Source organism: Herpailurus yagouaroundi, unplaced genomic scaffold (assembly GCF_014898765.1).
Source record: "Herpailurus yagouaroundi ecotype Mexico unplaced genomic scaffold, PumYag 203, whole genome shotgun sequence".
NCBI lineage: Eukaryota > Metazoa > Chordata > Mammalia > Carnivora > Felidae > Herpailurus > Herpailurus yagouaroundi.
Genome location: NW_024412434.1, coordinates 28606970 through 28625544, shown reverse-complemented (window position 1 = coordinate 28625544; position 18575 = coordinate 28606970). Strand labels below are relative to the sequence as shown.

The 18575-nt window shown below is 44.0% G+C and overlaps 1 protein-coding gene and 1 long non-coding RNA gene across 4 annotated transcripts in view; both read right to left on the bottom strand.

Moving 5' to 3' along the window:
- PRKCQ (protein kinase C theta) overlaps positions 1 to 18575 on the bottom strand; it is a 189305-nt gene that overhangs the window by 5535 nt on the left and 165195 nt on the right. For all 3 annotated transcript variants that reach the window (XM_040451506.1, XM_040451505.1, XM_040451507.1), the window contains 2 exons: positions 17509 to 17647; positions 6158 to 6346 (listed from right to left, as the gene is read on the bottom strand). In XM_040451506.1, the coding sequence (XP_040307440.1) occupies positions 6158 to 6346; positions 17509 to 17647 (328 nt within the window). The remainder of the gene's footprint in view (positions 1 to 6157; positions 6347 to 17508; positions 17648 to 18575) is intronic.
- On the bottom strand, positions 1402 to 3029 carry LOC121014852 (uncharacterized). Its single transcript, XR_005783464.1, has 2 exons — positions 2914 to 3029; positions 1402 to 2780 (listed from the first exon to the last, which is right to left on the bottom strand). It is a non-coding gene; the product is annotated as an uncharacterized LOC121014852 (long non-coding RNA).

Sequence of the window (18575 nt, the reverse complement as noted above, 5' to 3'; positions counted from 1 at the left end):
AGTAGTGCCAGATGCCTCCGCCGTATTGGCCTGACTTTGAAGACAGATTCTAAAAGCAGAGATCACTGTCCCGATCATCAGTTAAGGACACGGGGGCTCAGAGTAGCTAAATAACTTGCTCAAGATCACAGGTCTGGCCAGGGGTAGAGCCCAAATTATAAACAGCCTCTTTAGTCTCTCCTCTGGGCTCCATAGGACATCTGAATATCTTCCCTCCATTAAAGAAGGTATCTGTCTATCATTTTTAATAGTATTTTGTTAACGTTTTTATTTTTGAGAGAGAGAGAGAGACAGAGAGAGAGAGAGGCAGAGAGAGGGAGACACAGAATCCAAAGCAGGTTCCAGGCTCTGGGCTGTCAGCACAGAGCCCGACGCGGGGCTCGAACTCAGGAACGAATGAGATCATGACCTGAGCCAAAGTCGGATGCTCAACTGACTGAGCCACCCGGTTGCCCCAAGAGTATTTTTAAGAGTATTTTTTTTTTTTAGTAGAGTGTAAGCTATGGAGGGCAAACCCCACTTATGTTTCTCTTTCTTACAGAACCTAGCACAGTGCTGTGCACAAAGTAGATGCACGATAAATGTTTGTTAAATAAGTGAGCAAGTTGTCTTTCTACTTTATTACATGCAGACCATAGATCTTCAGTCCTCACCTTCAGCCAGAATCTCGTCTTCAGCATATATAATGGCACATAGAAAAGGCACCAAATTCACAGTAAAATTTTTCTTCTGTAGACTCGAACACCAATGGAGGCCAACAGATGGAAAAGCAGACTGATTCTTTAGAAGCAGAGGGAATAAGTGACTTGCCTAGAAACGATCATCACACCTTACTGGCCCCTACTTTTTAAGGACGTTTTCATGAAACAAGATGAGAGAGAAGGTGGGAGTGTCTCTAGCTCACGTAGTTATAATGAAAGGCTTTACTGAATACAGTGAGGAGTGATTGCCCTATGCCAAGTGCAGACCATGCTGTTTCCTGTTGAATTTTTCCAGGACCATGTGTCGTTTGTACCTAGAGCATCCTGACAGAGCCTTCTGAGACTGACCCATGTACCTGTGAAATTTAAAAAAATATACTTTCAAAGATAAAATATGTAATGAGAATATAACATGACCTTATGTTTGAGACTCAGATTTCTTTCCCGTCCTGCACAAGAGTGAGTTACTGTCTTCTGTCCCCTGCATCAAAGCACGCCCCCCCCCTCCCTTTCCAGGTCTGGTGACCTTGCGGGAGGCCATCGGCTCTGTGCTGGAGAAGCTGCACCAAGGGACTCCGTGTTCATGAAGAAAGACTTGCTTTTGTTCATAGAAGCTGTCAGAGGGCGGTTTACATTAACAGGAAACAGCACACCTCGTACACGAATGGCCAGGATGCAGCTGTCGTTTGTTTGAATTTACTCGACTGTCTGGGCTGGGGAGCCGTGCTGGGCGGCTGAGGAGGGCCACCAGCGCTTAGCCCCTGTCCCTGGAGAGGGGTCTTCTCCCCTCTTCATTCCCTGCACAGATATATCTTTCTACAGAAGGGAGAGGTGCTTCTGTTTGGGATCTTTCGTTTTCCGCCCGTTTCCAAACAAATGGACGGGACATCCTGGATGAATACATGAGGGAGAAAGGGGTGTTTCTTTTCAAGACTCAACTGAACAGCGGTGTCCCAGTTGCAATTCATGATGCAGCACAGCCTCTTGTGCACAGTTGTTCAGTGCACTACCTGCATCTATGTGCTGTGAGGACTAAAGGGAACAGAGAGTGATATTGATGCAGCTGCTGTAACAGATTCCTTTTTTTTTTTTTTTTTTAGAGGACTCATTACTTCTGGGTTTTACATTATAATTCTCTACAGGAAGTTTCTCAGAAATGATGCTACCTTTGATTTTTGCAGAAAACGGAACTCAAGGATGAGGGGGCCAGTGGGACCAAAGTTATAGAGCAAACCAGGAGGAGAGATGAAACTAGAAGCCATGTTCTTGTGAGCAAATTGCATGAGGAGACTAATTTTTATCAGCCTTCCTTCTAGAACATGGCAGAGGACTACCTTCCTTGTGGGGCAAGGAGATGGAATTTTTACCAACACCTACGGGAAAGGATAAGCCCGGTCTCCTCCACGTGGATTTAAGACCTCTTTCGCCAACGAGTCCCACTCTCTCCCACTTTTTATTCTTGCTTGTCTTGGTTTCTGCTCTGTTCAGCCAGATTTATTTTCTATTCTTCTAGCAAATCTTTTTCCCGCTATTGAAAGTGCACATGATTTTGGTTTTGGTATTTGCTGGCATTAACCCTTACACTGTATTTTGTTCTTAAACTTTTTATTTTGAAACAATCACAGCGTCTTAGTCTTCTTGGGCTGCTATAACAAAATGACACGGACTGAGTGGTGTCTTAAACAACAGACATTTATTTTTCACAGTTCTGGAGTCTGGAAGTCCAAGATCAAGGTGCCTGTGTGGGCACTTTCTGGCGAGGACCCTCTTTTTGGCGTGTAGGTGGCCGCCTTCTTGCTGTGTCCTCACATGGCCTTCCTCTGGTGCATGCACTTGGAGGTGGGGGGATAGCTCTCTCTTCGTCTTTTTATAAGGGCACTCGTCCACTGTGGTGACCCCACCCTGATTATGTCATCTCTGCCTCATTATGTCCCAAAGGCCTCATCATTTTGGGGGTTACGGCTTCAACATAGGATTTGGGGCCGGCACATTCAGTCCATACATATCAATTCACAGGATGTTAAAAGCTAGTACAGGTGTCCTGTGTCCCTGTCACCTAGCTTCCCCTAATGCCTATGTCTTTTATAATTAGAGAACGACACCAAAAGCAGGAGGCCAGCATTGATACAATGTGTGTGTCTAGTTCTCTGTCATTTTATCCCATGCGTAGATTTGGGTAACCACCGTGCACACAGATCCGTCCCGTCAACACAAAGCTGTCCCTTGGGATCCCCCTCTACAGTCGCTGTCCTGCCTCCACTCTCCCCAGCCCCCACTGCCACTAATCTGATTTCCATCTCCACACTGCCCTTTGGAGAAGGTTACACAAGTGGACTCACAGTATGTGACCCTTGGAGACTGGCCTTTTTTCACTCCGCACAACACCCTTGCGATCCACCCAGGTTGTTTTGTAGATCGATAACCGTTCCTTCCTTTTTCTTGCTGAGTAATATTCCTTGTATGTGACTTGTCATCTTTCCTCTCTACCTGGAACTGATCCTTCTTCCCACACCGTCTTTCTCTCCTGTGAAAAACCGTCACTTCCAGCATTAACTTCTGATGAACTCCACCTGGCCCCGTGACTCCTTCACCCTCCCTCCTGGCCGTGAGCCCCCCCACATCCCGAGGCGGCACTGGGTTTGGAAGCATAGCTGGTTGAGCTTTCACGGAACATCAAGGGGTAAAGGTGGATTGCCTCCAGGCAGCCCCCGAGCTGTTTCCTTATTCCCTTCTGGGGGGTTTCGTTGGCCCAGGCCTTTTCAGTGCACCCCCACACTACGAGACTGAAGCATGTCCCCTCAAAAGTCACACATCGAAGCCCTACCCCCCATGCGCGTGAACTTGCAGGAAACAAGTAATTACGGTTAAATGAGGTCATGTGGGTGGGAGCCCGATCCAATAGGATTAGAGTCCTTATAAGAGGAAACAGCAGAGAGCTCTTTGCCCGTGTGTGAGTGAAGATGCGGCAAGGAGGCACCTGTCTGCAAGGCAGGAAGAAAGCCTTCGCCAGAAACCGACCTTGCTGGACCTTGCCTTTGGACTCCCAGCCTCCGGAACTGTAAGTAAATTTGTTGGGTGAGCCCCTCAGTCTGTGATATTTTGTTACAGCAGCTGGAGCCAACTAATCATACCTCACCTTGAGCCCACGTGTCCAGTCCGTGTAAAACCCATGCAGCAACTATAATAATGTCTCAACTTGCCTTTGCGTAAAGCAACACTGCTTCCATCCCAATCCTGATAATTTTTACTGTTGTCATCTTCTTAATTGGTTAATTTTGAAATCAGCTTTCATTTTATAGGTGTGTTGTTCATTCATTGAAAGTGTGTTTAATGGGTCATTCCGAGAGTTTTCTAGGTTTGTGGTTTCTTTGGATAACAGAAACAGAAAGCTGAGTTGAAGTGGCTCAGACTTGCAATGCCATCAGCCTTGGGTGGGGTGTCCTGGGGGGGCTCTCTCCGCACTGGACTCCTGAGGGAGGGCTGCGGAGTTGCCTTAGCATCTCAGACTCTGGACAAGTTGCCGGTCGTATTAGAGCAGGAGAAGTGGGTGCCCTTTAAGTCCAGGTAGTTCATGAGTAAAAAGTAGACTTGTGCAACAAGATGGGCCTGGTAATTGTTTTTAGATTTAAAATCCACTGGGGCGCCTGGTGGCTCAGTCAGTTAAGCGTCCAGTGTCGGCTTGGGTCATGATCTCACGGTTTGTGGGTTCAAGCCCCGCATTGGGCTCTGTGCCGACAGCTCAGAGCCTGGAGCCTGCTTCAGATTCTGTGTCTCCCTCTGTCTCTGCCCCTCCCCTGCTCACGCTCTCTCTCTCTCTCTCTCTCTCTCTCTCTCAAAAATAAATAAATGTTAAAAAAAAAAACCCTTAAAATCCACCGAAAGCTTCTAATGTTGAAAGGTCTTACTCTTTGCTCCCCCTTTTCAATATAAAGACAGCAAGACTGAAAATTATTTTCCTAAATCATTTTTAAAGCCAGCTGAAATAGGAGACGCCCAAATTCAAAACACCTGTGCTCTTGGTCCACTTCTTTTAGATTTGCTTGCTTCCTGATCACCTCGGTGTATCTCCTTGATCCAAACAGTTGCTGGGACAGCTCAGTGAGTGCTGGTCGTTGTTATTATATGTAAGAGCACGTTGCACTACCGTGACTTATTTTTTGTACTCACACTGTGGGTGTTAATTTGTGTCCTCAACAGAGGGAAACCAGGACTCTGCCTATAACCCCAATCTTTAATGATGGCTCTCAGGTGCTGCTTAGGTCTCTCCATTGGCTTTCCCTGGGAGCTCCTGGTTCATGGCAAGTGATTCTTAGAGCCCGGTTTCCATCTGTAACACACTCAGTTCTCCCCTGAGCCTGGACCGTCGTGGACCGGGGTGTGAGTCTTGCTTTGAAGGCGAATTCTGCAGGGATGGTGACAGTCTGAATTCTGAGTTACAGGGTGAAAGATGCATCAGTGTTTCCAGTGGACATGGGAGGGGGATGTGATCTGCAGCATTTTAAATACTGCTGAAGGGGCCCTCTCAGGCAGGGAGCAGTGAGGGTCTCTGTGAGATGGAATGCTGTGAAATGGAGTTTGGTATAGTATCTGGGCCAGGGAACGGACTGAACAAATGGCCTGTGTGTCAAGGGCTTTGGCCAAAAACATCCCCGGTGACCAGTTCTTCCTTCCAAAAGACCTACTAGAATGTCTCACAGAAGTTCTGGCTTTCACAAACCACCGGACTCCAAGCATGAAGCCACCCAGCCATAAAAGAACACCGGTTTCTCCTTCTTACTCCTCTGTCCTCTCCCTGCTTTTAACCTGGTCTGGTCTGCAGCAGAGACCCAAGAGCTGGAGAGGAAGAGAACAGGACACAGTTGGCCACAACATGACCACATTCCCTTCTCCCAAAGTGAGTGGCCACCAGCCCTGAATCTGAGCGGAGAAGAGGGATTAGAAGTCTTGGCTTTAGAGATCTGGTTGACTTGCTGACTTCTTCCACGGGCTGAACAGTGTTACCTTCTCAACTGAGACCGTGTTTTATGGCCTAGGGGTGATGTGAGGTTTGTGTTTGGCTGCAGAGTTGTGCATTCTGTCCAGGTGGGAAGGGGAAGATGAACTGGCCTGAGTAGGCTTAATGGGCATGATGGGAAGCCAAAGGCTGAGTTCTCAGCTACAAACTGGGCTTGTCAGTGGGCCAATTTCCTCTCAAAGTAAGGGTTTCAAGAGTCATGGAACTGGTTCCTGGGCATTTCTTATGTAAACCAGGCACATGAACGTTTATCTTCTCATTTTGGTATCTAACGTCCATCCTACTGGTGCCTCAGTTGAAATACATGGTGAGAATCCCATTTAAATCGAGTTCAAGATGACTATTGTTTACCACGTATAAATCAGAACCTACAAATGAATGGGAGAACCGATCAGAATACCCAATACTAATTCTACAGAGTCTCCTTGGCTTCACTTCTTACCTTCACCAAAAGATCCTTCGCCTCTTTCTCAAGCCATCGGGGGTAAAAGGGATTGTCCATGCGGATGGAGTGGAAAAGCTCCTCTTCATCTTGCCCGTGGAAAGGTGACTGCCCAATCAGCATCTCATAGAGGAGAACGCCGAAGGACCACCAGTCAACAGAATGGTTGTATTTCTGGCCCAGCAAGATCTGTGTGACCAAGAGGCAGAGGCATAATTAATGAACACGAGGTGGATGAGCGAAAACCCTGCTTGAACTTTTCGAGGCCACTCAGTAAATAGTCGATGGTGATGACCGTATGTGGTCTTAACACCGATCACACTGAAAACTGTAGCTTTTTGAGATGCTGACGGCAGAAATGAGTGAACAGTGCCCAAACTGAGCAAACAGTTTTTGGTTTTAATGTCTCCTTCCCCTGTGGCCTTAAGAGCAACCACTGGCCTGTGCCGTTAGCCTTAATTTTCCCACCTGTGATGTGAGGACTTGGGTAGTCGATTCAGACCTAAGAAAGCTGGTGTGTGTGTGTGTGTGTGTGTGTGTGTGTGTGTGTGTGTGTGTATGCTGTTCTGTGACGAAACCAAACCCACGTGTTTTACTGAAGTCTGTCCTGAGACTTGGCATAAACTTTCAGTAGGTAATCACACCTCCAAAGAGGTCATCTCCCTAAATCCATCCCGTAAAGCCTCTCTGGCCACAGTTGTACAACTAAGGTGTCCCATCTGTGGTCGCCATTAAAGAGTCAGAATTAGTGAGTGTGCTGAGAGAGACCAGGATAGCAGACTTCAGTTCCAGAAACTCTCTCTCTTAGAGTGATGTGCAGCTTAACAGCAGTGCTTTGAGTAGAACTGGTCTGGTCTGTCCTTTAGGGAAGTGGATTTAAAGTCTGGGATCTCACCTAACTTTTATTTTTCTAAAAAAGATTAAGCAGGGGAGAGGCAGGAAGGCGGGGGGGTGGGGAAAGAATCAAGCAGGCTCTGCACTGTCAGCACAGAGCCTGACCAGGGCGGGGTGGGGGTGGGGGGCTCAAACTCACAAACCACGAGGTCATGACCTAAGTTGAAACCCAGAGTTGGATGCTTAACCAACTGAGCCACCCAGGCGCCCTCCACCTAACGTTTGAAAAGATTTCTACCCTTTCATCCATCTACTTTCCTGGCAGAAAAGACTGTATTCTGGGCTTTCAGTGGCTTCCTTGTTGAATGTTGAAAGGTAGAGAGTGTACCTGTGACTCTTGTCATCCTAGCAACCCAAGCTGTGACATTTTCCAATGCCATGCGTGAGGTCCATCAGTGGCTGAATGGATAAGCGATGTGATCTATACATACAGTGGAATATTATTCAGCCTTAAAACAGAATGAAATCCTGACACATGATCCAACCTAGATAAACCTTGAGGACATTGTGCTAAATGAAAGAAGCCAGACTTGAAAAGACAAATACTGTATGAATTCACTTGTATGAGGTCCCTAGAGGTGTCTAATTTATAAGGACAGAAAGTGGGACAGTGATTGCTGAGGGTTTGGGGAAAACGGGTGGTTGTTTAATGGCTGTAGAGTTTCAGTTGTGCCTGATTAAAAAAAAAATTCCAGAGATTCGTTGCACAACAATGCGAATATACTTAACACGACTGAATAACACTCTTAGAATGGTTAGATGGTATATTCCATGGTATGTATATTTTACAATGAAAACCAGCACATAGTAGGAACACAGTAACAATTTGTTAAATGGCGAAGACAAGAAAACCCTTGTGTCTCATGCCTGCTGCTCCCAGGATGGGGGTGGGGACAAGATGCTTTATTACCAAAATGGAGAAGTGAGGATAGTATTGAAGCGCTAAATTAAAAAGCGAGGCTGGGACCCTCTGGGGATGGCCATCCTTTCCACGCTGGCTGCACTTTAAGACCTAGCTCAGTCCCCTGTGTGTGAGCACATACACATAAACACACAGGTCATTTTACTATTAGAGGTCTCCATTTGAAATGGAATGTCTTCTTATGTGGGCCTGTGGAACATATGGTACAGTTGCAGCAATGGCGGCCTTAGGAAAGAAAAAGGATGTTACGTTCTAGACATTGTAGCATTTCTAGTAAAGCTGCATGTCTCGATGCTGGTGATCCTTTGATACAGTGGGCTAGTGTGCATGTCTGCTGTCTCTGAACGCCACCCCACTCCACGTCTGTCCTTGGGGAATGAGCTACGTGTGGTCTGAGGCTCGGGAATATGGTGGAAGTGTCTCCCAACACAAGAGTTGATAAACCACGACGAAACCGTGATGGCCATACAAAATGTTGTGGGTTCTACTTCTGGCTTAGTCCCCCTAATGTATAGTTTGGGGCAGATTCCTTCACCCTCTCTGGGTCTCATTTGTTTAAAAAAAAAAATGGTGATAACATCTGGCTGACTTACTACTGAGTTATTGTGCGAATCCAGTGAAAAGCAGGGAACATGCAGTGCTTTGTCCTATGGAGATGACTGCATGCTCTACGATAACTATCCATCTTGATCAACTGGCACCCATTGGTGAAAATAAAGATCAAGTTGCAAACAGAATTTTGCAATCTGCCACTGACTTCCAGCATACAACTGCTAGCCAGTATCCTTAATAAAGTTAACTTCAAAGTTTAGAGAAGATGGATTATTCCTTAGGGAAAAGTTTAAAAGTAGATACAGAGAGAGTGATAAAGATGTGTACACACACACACACACACACACACACACACACACACACACACACACATCTCAGTTTAGGTGAATTTGCCTCAAATGGGGACTGGTTCACACACAATTCCCAAGTTCTGTCACAAGGGGGAGCCCAAAGCAACCAGAAACTGCTCTGAGCATCCTGTCTTTCTAAACTTCATTTGGAAGGACAGATGAAAAGAAATTTGGAGGACGGGAGACAGCTGTGGTGGAAATTAAGTCTTCTAGTGCTAGGTGATGTTCATAAAGAATTCCTCGTAAGTTAGGAGGAAGAAGCAAAATGCAGAGTGACATTGCCTGAACAGAAAATTTGCAGAAGTATGCTGACATGTGTTAGGTATCTGTGTCTTATTTATAAGAATTCCTGAGGTAGGTCCTGGGACCCCTGTTTAATAAAGGACAGGGATTGGACTTCAGGAGGTTACTGTCTTATTTAAGATCTAGTTAGAGAGCTGAAGCTATGTTCTGAACCCTGCTCCTTGGGAGATTTTTGCTACATAATGTTCCTTTTATCTTTAATGTCCCATGGATTAAATCTCAACCTAACAAGGTCATGCTCACACTGTCTACATTTCTAAAGAAACTGGCAGGGAAACACTGGCTGAAGCAGCCCCTTTTTCTGTCTCAACCCCTGCTGCCTTTTTAAAAATATTTATTTTGAGAGAGAGAGAATGAGCAGGGGAGAGGCAATGAGAGAGAGAGAGAGAGAGAGAGAGAGAGAGAGAGAGAGAGAATCCCAAACAGATTCCGTAGCACAGATCCCAACAGGGCTCGATCTCACAAACTGTGAGATCATGACCTGAGCCAAAATCAAGAGTTGGATGCTTAACTGACTGAACCACCCAGGTGCCCTTGTTTCAGCCCCTGCTGCCTTCGTATGGCCTCATCCTCTTTTGTTCTGTTCCCTCCCCCCATCTTTACTCAAAGAATTCAGATACTAAAGACGTTGCCACTTTATGTCAGAGTCTCTCTCTCCAACGGTGAAAGTTATCATCGGCAACTGCATCCTCCTGGTAGAGCTAGTGAGTTACATCTCTATAAAGCTCACTGTGTTGGTGTGTGGTCATAGTTTACTAGGTGACCAGCCAGTTCCTTTATAGTGTTGGTCCCCAAGTGACTCCTGGTCTCTCCAGGGAGCTGCTTCTGTGTATTGGAATCCCACATGGAATTACTAAGTGGCTTAGCGAGTAGGGTGTTTAACTGTTTCCCTAGTCTTGTCAAAACGGGCTTGGACCTCCGGTTACATGTTAGACCCTTGGTCCTACAACTGGAAGACACAGGGAGTCATTGACTTTTATGTCTTAGGAGACATGGACTGGGGACATTCCCCGGCTGTGGGGAGTGTGGTCTGTATTTTTGTGTGTCATTCCTGATGCCACTCTGAAGTGCATTTACTTCTGTAATTCGGGTTCTCCCATTAAGAGATACTGGCATCTGCCAGGTGGGCTCCATGGCCCTTGTCCTGCTCTGTGCTCCTGTGTGTTTCTAGTGACTTGCCTGGTCTCACTGGCTTTCTGTTTGCCACAGAGTCCCTTCCCTGGAGATAACAACCGAATACATATAAAACCAGTACTAAGCAACATATACTTAGAAACACAATAAGGGAAAGTTAAATTATTAAGGCTCGGAGGCAGGAGAGCACAACTGTTTTTTTTTTTTTTTTTAATATTTTTTTAAGTTTATTTTTGAGAGACAGATGCAAACACATAGAACATAAGAAAATGGCAGCAGAGAGGTCTCTCTTGCTCTCAGTACAAGTTCTTGGTCACCTACATTATAAGGAAGCTAAAAGAGTATCATTAGTTATGACAAGAACTTAGCTAAAGGTCAGATGTATCAAAGACCTTGTTTTGAATTATGGAATATTTGAATTACAACCTCCATTGTCAACAACGAACCTTGCCTCAAATACGTACTGTAAAGTCTAAGTGATACTGTGCCTTTGTGAGCTATCCTTTCCAGCTATGATGGCCAGTGAAACCAAGAAGTAAAAAGCTAATCAGACCTTTGAATCTGAGTCCTAGAGTGTTCAACCAAGATCTTAAGTTATTTAATCTCATTATTTGGACAAAGCATAAACTATCAATAAACAGAATAAAATTTAGTTACTTAAAATAATTGTAGGGGTGCTGGGTGGCTCAGTTAAGTGTCTGACTTCGGCTCAGGTCATGATCTCACGGTTCATGAGTTCAAGCCTTGTGTCGGGCTCTGTGCTGGCCGCTCAGAGCCTGGAGCCTGCTTTGGATCCTGTGTCTCCCTCTCTCTCTCTCTGCTCCTTCCCTGCTCATGCTCTCTCTCTCTTTCAAAAATATTTAAAAATTTTTTTTAAAAATTGTATATTTTGTTTTAATTTCAACCTGATTGTATCCTTCTATATGCATATTTTATAATATACAGACTATATTAGTTGGCAATAGTGTGTGAGATTCATATACAATATACATATACTGAGGATGCTTTTTTTTTTTTAACTAATGAGGGAGCATCTCTTACAAAAACTTGGAACTATGTAGAAGGTAAACTGGCAGTTGGATAGTGACAGAGAGGAAAGCCAGAGGGTGTCCCCAGCGTCCAGACAAGAGCTGCTCAGGGCCTGGAGTAGGGTAGCGGCAGGAAGTGGGGGAAGGAACTGGAGAAGCATTGGGGGTCCAACCAAAGGGACTCACTTAGAGAATCAAGGAATAATCATGGGTGATTCTTAATGCAGTCACAAGATCAGGGAGGGGAAAGAATAGATGTCTCTGAGGGCTATATCTAGAACTTCTGGGTGTTTGGATAGGGGAAGGGTAAGAAGGAAAGAAAGAAAACTCAATTACTCTGGTTTTCTGGTGAGGTTAGGAGGTGGATGAGTGTGTGATTTACTAAGAAAGAGATGAAGGGAAAGGGGGTGGTGGGCGGAGCAGGTTCAACAGAGAAAGTGAGTTGGAGACCTGTTGTGTTTGAATGGCCTGTGACCGCGGAAGCAAGAAGTTTGGGCTGGCCATATTGATCTTGGAGTTATAACCATAGTCTTTAATTATTGCTCATGGAGAATGTATAGTAGGAAGACAGCATGGTGGAAGGTAAGAGACAGCAGATGCAGAGAGAGAAGTCAGTCGCTAACACTAAATTCTGGAAGATGCAGAAGCAGACAGGAAAGTCAAAGGCCATAATTTCTGGTTGACCAGTGGCCAGTCTTGCATTTAAACAAGGTTCAGTCAGACATAGGGTATCAGAATGGAAAAAAAACAAGACCCATCTATTTGCTGTCTACAAGAGACTCATTTTAGACCTGAGGACACCTTCAGATTCAAAGTGAGGGGATGGAGAACTATTTATCATGCTACTGGAAGCCAAAAGAAAGCTGGCGTAGCCATACTTATATCAGACAAACTAGACTTTACATTAAAGTCTGTAACAAGAGATGAAGAAGGGCATTATATAATAATTACAGGGTCTACCCATCAGGAAGAGCTAACAATTATAAATGTCTATGTACCGAATACGGGAGCCCCCAAATATATAAAACAATTACAAACATAAGCAACCTTATTGATAAGAATGTGGTAATTGCAGGGGACTTTAACACTCCACTTACAGAAATGGATAGATCATCTAGACACACGGTCAATAAAGAAACAAGGGCCCTGAATGATACATTGGATCAGATGGACTTGACAGATATATTTAGAGCTCTGCATCCCAAGCAACAGAATATACTTTCTTCTCGAGTGCACATGGAACATTCTCCAAGATAGATCACACTGGGTCACAAAACAGCCCTTCATAAGTATACAAGGATTGAGATCATACCATGCATACTTTCAGACCACAATGCTATGAAGCTTGAAATCAACCACAGGAAAACATCTGGAAAACCTCCAAAAGCATGGAGGTTAAAGAACACCCTACTAAACAATGAATGGATCAACCAGGAAATTAGGCAAGAAATTAAAAAATATATGGAAACAAACGAAAATGAAAATACAACAATCCAAACACTTCGGGATGCAGCGAAGGCAGTCCTGAGAGGAAAATACATTGCAATCCAGGCCTATCTCAAGAAAAATCCCAAATACAAAATCTAACAGCACACCTAAAGGAAATAGAAGCAGAACAGCAAAGATAGCCTAAACCCAACAGAAGAAGAGAAATAATAAAGATCAGACCAGAAATAAACAATATAGAATCTAAAAAAAACTGTAGAGCAGATCAATGAAACCAAGAGTTGGTTTTTTGAAAAACTAAACAAAATTGATAAACCTCTAGCCAGGCTTCTCAAAAAGAAAAGGGAGATGACCCAAATAGATAAAATCATGAATGAAAATGGAATTATTACAACCAATCCCTCAGAGATACAAGCAATTATCAGGGAATACTATGAAAAATTGTATGGCAACAAACTGGACAACCTGGAAGAAATGGACAAATTCCTAAACACCCACATGCTTCCAAAACTCAATCGGGAGGAGATCGAAAGCTTGAACAGACCCATAACCAGCAAAGAAATTGAATCGGTTATCAAAAATCTCCCAACAAATAAGAGTCCAGGACCAGATGGCTTCCCAAGGGAGTTCTACCAGACATTTAAAGCAGAGAATATACCTATCCTTCTCAAGCTATTCCAAAAAATAGAAAGGGAAGGAAAACTTCCAGACTCATTCTATGAAGCCAGTATTACTTTGATTCCTAAACCAGACAGAGACCCAGTAAAAAAAAGTACAGGCCAATATCCCCGATGAATATGGATGCAAAAATTCTCAATAAGATACTAGCAAATCGAATTCAACAGCATATAAAAAGAATTATTCACCATGATCAAGTGGGATTCATTCCTGGGATGCAGGGCTGGTTCAACATTTGCAAATCAATCAACGTGATACATCACATTAATAAAAGAAAAGATAAGAACCATATGATCCTGTCAATCGATGCAGAAAAGGCATTTGACAAAATTCAGCACCCTTTCTTAATAAAAACCCTCCAGAAAGTTGGGATAGAAGGAACATACTTAAACATCATCAAAGCCATTTATGAAAAGCCCACAGCTAACATCATCCTCAATGGGGAAAAACTGAGAGCTTTTTCCCTGAGATCAGGAACACAACAGGGATGTTCACTCTCTCCGCTGTTGTTTAACATAGTGTTGGAAGTTCTAGCATCAGCAATCAGACAACAAAAGGAAATCAAAGGCATCAAAATTGGCAAAGATGAAGTTAAGCTTTCACTTTTTGCAGATGACATATTATACATGGAAAATCTGATAGACTCCACCAGAAGTCTGCTAGAACTGATACATGAATTTAGCAAAGTTGCAGGATACAAAATGAATGTACAGAAATCAGTTGCATTCTTATACACGAATAATGAAGCAACAGAAAGACAAAGAAACTGATCCCATTCACAATTGCACCAAGAAGCATAAAATACCTAGGAATAAATCTAACCAAAGATGTAAAAGATCTGTATGGGGAAAACTATAGAAAGCTTATGAAGAAAATTGAAGAAGATTTAAAGAAATGGAAAAATATTCTGTGCTCGTGGATTGGAAGAATAAATATTGTCAAAATGTCAATACTACCCAAAGCTATCTACACGTTCAATGCAATCCCAATCAAAATTGCACCGGCATTCCTCTCGAAGCTAGAACAAGCAATCCTAAAATTCATATGGAACCACAAAAAGCCCCGGATAGCCAAAGTAATTTTGAAGAAGACCAAAACAGGAGGCATCATAATCCCAGACTTTAGCCTCTACTACAAAGCTGTCATCATCAAGACAGCATGGTATTGGCCCAAAAACAGACACATAGACCAATGGAATAGAATAGGAACCCCAGAACTAGACCCACAAACGTATGGCCAACTAATCTTTGACAAAGCAGGAAAGAACATCCAATGGAAAAAAGACAGTCTCTTTAGCAAATGGTGCTGGGAGAACTGGACAGCAACATGCAGAAGGTTGAAACTAGACCACTTTCTCACACCATTCACAAAAATAAACTCAAAATGGATAAAGGACCTGAATGTGAGACAGGAAACCATCAAAACCCTAGAGGAGAAAGCAGGAAAAGACCTCTCTGACCTCAGTCGTAGCAATTTCTTATTTGACACATCCCCAAAGGCAAGGGAATTAAAAGCAAAAATGAACTACTGGGACCTTATGAAGGTAAAAAGCTTCTGCACAGCAAAGGAAACAACCAACAAAACTAAAAGGCAACCAACGGGATGGGAAAAGATACTTGCAAATGACATATTGGACAAAGGGCTAGTATCCAGAATCTATAAAGAGCTCCCCAAACTCCACACCGGAAAAACAAATAACCCAGTGAAGAAATAGGCAGAAAACATGAATAGACACTTCTCTAAAGAAGACATCCGGATGGCCAACAGGCACATGAAAAGATGTTCAACGTCGCTCCTCATCAGGGAAATACAAATCAAAACCACACTCAGATATCACCTCACGCCAGTCAGAGTGGCCAAAATGAACAAATCAGGAGACTATAGATGCTGGAGAGGATGTGGAGAAACGGGAACCCTCTTGCACTGTTGGTGGGAATGCAAATTGGTGCAGCCACTCTGGAAAACAGTGTGGAGGTTCCTCAAAAAATTAAAAATAGACCTACCCTATGACCCAGCAGTAGCACTGCTAGGAATTTACCCAAGGGATACAGGAGTACTGATGCATAGGGGCACTCGTACCCCAATGTTTATAGCAGCACTCTCAACAATAGCCAAAATGTGGAAAAGGCCTAAATGTCCATCAACTGATGAATGGATAAAGAAATTGTGGTTTACATACACAATGGAGTACTACGTGGCAATGAGAAAGAATGAAATCTGGCCCTTTGTAGCAACGTGGATGGAACTGGAGAGTGTGATGCTAAGTGAAATAAGGTATAGAGAGAAAGACAGATACCATATGTTTTCACTCTTAGGTGGATCCTGAGAAACTTAACAGGAACCCGTGGGGGAGGGGAAGGAAAAAAAAAGAGGTTAGAGTGGGAGAGAGCCAAAGCATAAGAGACTCTTAAAAACTGAGAACAAACTGAGGGTTGATGGGTGGTGTGAAGGAGGGGAGGGTGGGTGATGGCTATTGAGGAGGGCACCTTTTGGGATGAGCACTGGGTGTTGTATGGAAACCAATTTGACAATAAATATCATACATTGAAAAAAAAACAAGGTTCAGTCAAAATTAAATACCAAATAAGCACAGGACAAAGCCACATATTTCTTAAACTCAGGGCACCACAATTACGCTCTTGATGACAGAAGTGCTAATTTTGACCCGGGAAATCAGAAGTCCATCCCTATCAAACCACCATCCCCCTTTATGAATTTATGAATAGTCATTCATTCATTCTTCCCACCTGAGGGGAAGTTGTATTAGCAACTTAATGCACCAATCCCTGTGCTCAGTCATTGGATATAAAAGTGAATAAGAATCTACGAGAAGTGAACCTACACATGAGATCACATGGCACAGAACTGGACACACATTGTACCAATATCCATTCCCTGATTTTGGTGTCGTGCCATAATTATAGGAGATGTAGCCACTGGGGGAAATGGGTGGAGGATATATATCGGTGACACTTCTGTACTATTTTTGCAACTTCTTGTGAATCTATAATGATTTCAAACTAGTACAGAGATTTTATTTTAATTTTTAAAAAATTTTTAATGTTTATTTTTGAGAGAGAGCACAAGTAGGGGAGGGGCAGAGGGAGAGGGAGACACAGAATCTGAAGCAGGCTCCAGGCTTCGAGCTGTCAGCACAGAGCCCGACATGGGGCTCAAACCCGGAGATGGTGAGATCATGACCTGAGCCAAAGTCAGACACTTAAGTGAGCCATCCAGGTGCCCCATAGTACAGAGATTTAAAAAAGTGGATAGCTTGACTTTAGAGCAATTATCCACTGGTGCATGGAGATTGAGATAAAAAGCAATGAAGAAGGTCCAGGTGGTAAGGGGGTGTCCAACCTCCCTCAGGTGGGCAGCTGGGGAGGACTCCATAACAAGGGGGGCACATGGGTAGAGTAGGAATGATGAATGCCTTCTGAGCAAATGCCATTCTTCTAAGGGCTCAGAATATGAGCACTATACCTCTCTCTCTCTCTCTCTCTTTTTTTTAACTTCCATAGGCTCACCCATTTTAGACTTACAATAACATGGGACATAAATATCTCATTTGACAGAAGAGGGGTTGCAGGTCACTAGACTCTAGCAATCTCTCCAAGGTCACACAATGGCAGCTTGGAAACCACAGTTCAGGTTTTTCTGGTCCCAAGATGAAACCACTTGACTTATTCAGGTGGATACTTCTGAGCCTGTTCAGTGTCCACCTGGTTCTTCCCCATCATTTCCTCTGTTTGGTCTAAGTGGAGTGAATACAGTTTGAGTCTGTGGTGGGGAGGAGTCCTAGCTGAGGAGGACATGTTGAATGGGAGACCACCCCCCCCCCCCCGCCCCTCTGCCATTCAATAATAACACAGTCCCCGTGTGCGGCTGCATTCATGAATTACTAAGAAAAACAGATACAAATACTGAAACAAACTACTTTAACTCTTCTGATTTTTTGGGACAGGAAGAAGCAGTGGCACTTGGCCAGGGATGTGTAGAGCTGGGCAGGCGCCCATGCACTCCCTTCCCACAGCACATCCGTACCTCCGGGGCAATGTAGTCTGGGGTCCCACAGAAAGTGTTTGTCTTGGCATCTCCTAATATGTTCTCCTTGCACATTCCAAAGTCTGCTATTTTGATGTGTCCATCTTTGTCTAACAGGATATTGTCAAGCTTCAGATCTCTGGAAAACACAAGCAAAGCAACATCTCACGGTGATACATACATTTTTTGTTAAAATAGAATTGCCACATGAGGGGCGGTCACTTGTCACATCACAGCCTGAGGTCATCAGGGGAACATGCTTGCTGGTCCTCCTCTCCCTTTCAGCCCTGTTCTTCAGTCTCCAGCTTTGCCCATGGGCTCATTGCCGTCTCCTAGGTCTTTCCTCCTTGACAAGCATCTCGTGCTCTGGGACTTCACCAATAGTCCTTCTTGGCCCAGGCCAGTCTTTTTGGGACTGGCTCTGACAGACTTTGGTCCCCCCACCCATGCCCAGTAAAGCACTTGGTGCATCTCTGGAGCTATGTGTGGATGGCTGCATGGGTGGTGGAATGGATAATGTAATAGGTAGGTGATGGGGAGTCTCTCCAGTGTAGCATCCTTCAGTTTTAAGGGGCCTTCGAGAAACAATATTGGGATATAAAGGACAGCTAGTTGTGAAATAAATGTCTTTAGGGGTTCGTAGTTGGGAATGTGCCATAAAGGTGGTATTTAATACCACACAACGCATACACCTGCCTGCTTGTGTACAAGATAGCAGTAGAGATAGCATTGACTCTTCAAGGGAATTATTGTTTGCTGCTGATTCCTCTGTCTGATTTACCAAGGGGTGCAGTTCAGTATGATCACAAAGGTAAGATACAGACCTGAGGCTCTTTATTCGAGCACCTTACTTTCATGACGAGGGAAGAAAGGCCTGAAAAACTCACTTTATGTGATTTTCCAAGTATATCTGTTTCTTCACGGATAAATTATACTGCATCTAATTCCAAGACTAATTGAAGAAGGCTTCTCTTGACTAAGAATAATTCTAGAACTAGAACCCATCTGATGCCAGAAACCATGTCAATAAATTCCTCTTTTCTTGGAGAACCAATATCCTTGTAAAG